General features: G+C 55.7%; 1 protein-coding gene across 1 annotated transcript in view; it reads left to right on the top strand.

Annotated features, from left to right (window-relative positions):
- Window positions 1-258: 258 nt before the first annotated feature.
- Window positions 259-1,797, top strand: part of Rsrp1 (arginine and serine rich protein 1) — a gene marked incomplete at its 3' end in the record, with an annotated part of 2,360 nt that continues 821 nt past the window's right edge. Inside the window, exons 1-2 of the mRNA XM_023722442.1 lie at window positions 259-454; window positions 616-1,217. Of these exons, the coding sequence (XP_023578210.1) occupies window positions 680-1,217 (538 nt within the window). The remainder of the gene's footprint in view (window positions 455-615; window positions 1,218-1,797) is intronic.

The raw sequence follows: 1,797 nt of genomic DNA on the forward strand, positions 1-1,797 counted from the left end.
GCCAGATGCGTAGCCTGGCATCTGGCTGCCACGTAACGTTTTCTAAGTAAAAGCCGAGCGCATCAGTACCCTAAGGAAGTAAAATAAAGCAGCTACAAAAACCCGGATGTAGCCGCACCGTCAACAGCCAGATTGCGCATGCGCACCCCGGGAAGCCAGGGGCTCTGAGGTGGGCGGGGTCTGAAGAGAGCCGGGCGTTGATTGGAGACGGGGGAACCACGCCCACCACGCCTGTTTGTGCGCATGCGCCGGGCGTCAGCTTCTAGTACTTTCTCGAAGCTCTTGAGCCCTGCCCTCCCATTTTGCGTCCGGACGTCCCCGGTAACGTAGGTCCTTGTTTTGTTAGCGAACGCTTGTACAAAGCTTCTGTCGGATCTGAACTTCGAGCGTTAGTCAGCTGTAGGCCTTTCTCTTCATTCTGAGGGAGCTGTTATCAGCCTGCAGGGAGTGTTCGGTGAAAGGCTGCAAATTCTTTCAGGTATGAGTGGCTGCTGAAGCGCCGCGCAGTGGTGCCAGAGCGCGGCGAGAAGGCCGCGTTTGTCCGGAAGCCGCCGCCTCGCGCCGGGCTGGTACCCACTTCCGGACCTTGATCCTCCCCTCCCCGTTTGATTTCAGGCGCTGCTGGGTTTGTGAGAAGGGATCTTTCCTGAAGAAGAGGAAGCCTAGGTCTCCGGCGAATATGTCCAATTACGTGAATGATCTGTGGCCCGGCTCGCCGCAGAATTCCCCGTCCGCCTCCGGGTCAGATCGGTCCAGCCGGCTGTCCTCGCGGTCTGGGAGCCGCTCCTCTTCTCGGAGCTCCCGCTCGGAACCCCGCGGCTCGAGCCGCTCGTCGTCCGGGAGTCGCAGGCGGCCCGGGAGAAGGACCAGGTCGAGGTCGCGTTCGAGGAGGCGCCACCAGCGGAAGTACAGGCGCTATTCGCGTTCCTACTCGCGCAGCCGTTCTCGATCCCGCGGCCGCCGCTACCTGGACAGGCGTTCCGGGCCGCCCCGGAGGTATTTCCGGTCTCCCTCGCCGCGCCGCTCGCGGTCTCGTAGCCGCTCGCGCTCGCGGGGAAGGTCGTACTTTCGAAGGTCGCACTATGCCCTCGCACGGGGGCGGCGGTACTACGGCTTCGCTCGCTCCGGGTACCCTGAGGAACGCGGCAGGTGGAGGGAGCGGTCGAGATCCAGGACGAGGTCGCGGAGCAGAACCCCCTTTCGTTTGAGTGAAAAAGGTGGGTGGTTTGTGTTACGGGCCACACGGTTACGTCCCCTTTGTACGTGCGAGGTGGCGGTGTACGAGTAGTCCAGGGAACCAAGGTTGTGTATAGATGTAATATTGGTTACTTAGAGTTAAGGTAAAAAAAGAAAAAATAGTCCAAATATGGTGTTAATGACTCAGGGTGGAGAAAAATTGTTTTTCCTAGTGGCCTGTTCTTAAAGTAGCTTTTTATTTTTTGATTTCTGGTACTGGTAGTCTCTTAGGGTTTTTACTCTGATCTATGACTTTTATTTATTTATTTTTCCTAAATTTTATTTATGTGTGTGTGAGTGTGTGTGTGTCCAGCTCAGCCCACCAGGGGGCGGGGCTGGCTGGCATGTGGTGCTGGGGATTGAACCATGGTCCCTGTGCTTTGCTAAGCTTGTTCTAAGTAGGTGCTTTAGACCATTGAGCCATCTCACCAGCCCCAGATCTATGACTTTTAAAAGTAATTTGAGATTAGTTTGCTAAACTGCCCAAGATGGACTGGAATTTGTAATCCTTTTGCCTCAGCCTCCCAGAGTGTTAGGGGATTACATTCTTTTTTTTTTTTT

This window comes from Octodon degus, unplaced genomic scaffold (assembly GCF_000260255.1).
Source record: "Octodon degus isolate 3935 unplaced genomic scaffold, OctDeg1.0 scaffold00092, whole genome shotgun sequence".
Classification (NCBI taxonomy): Eukaryota; Metazoa; Chordata; class Mammalia; order Rodentia; family Octodontidae; genus Octodon; species Octodon degus.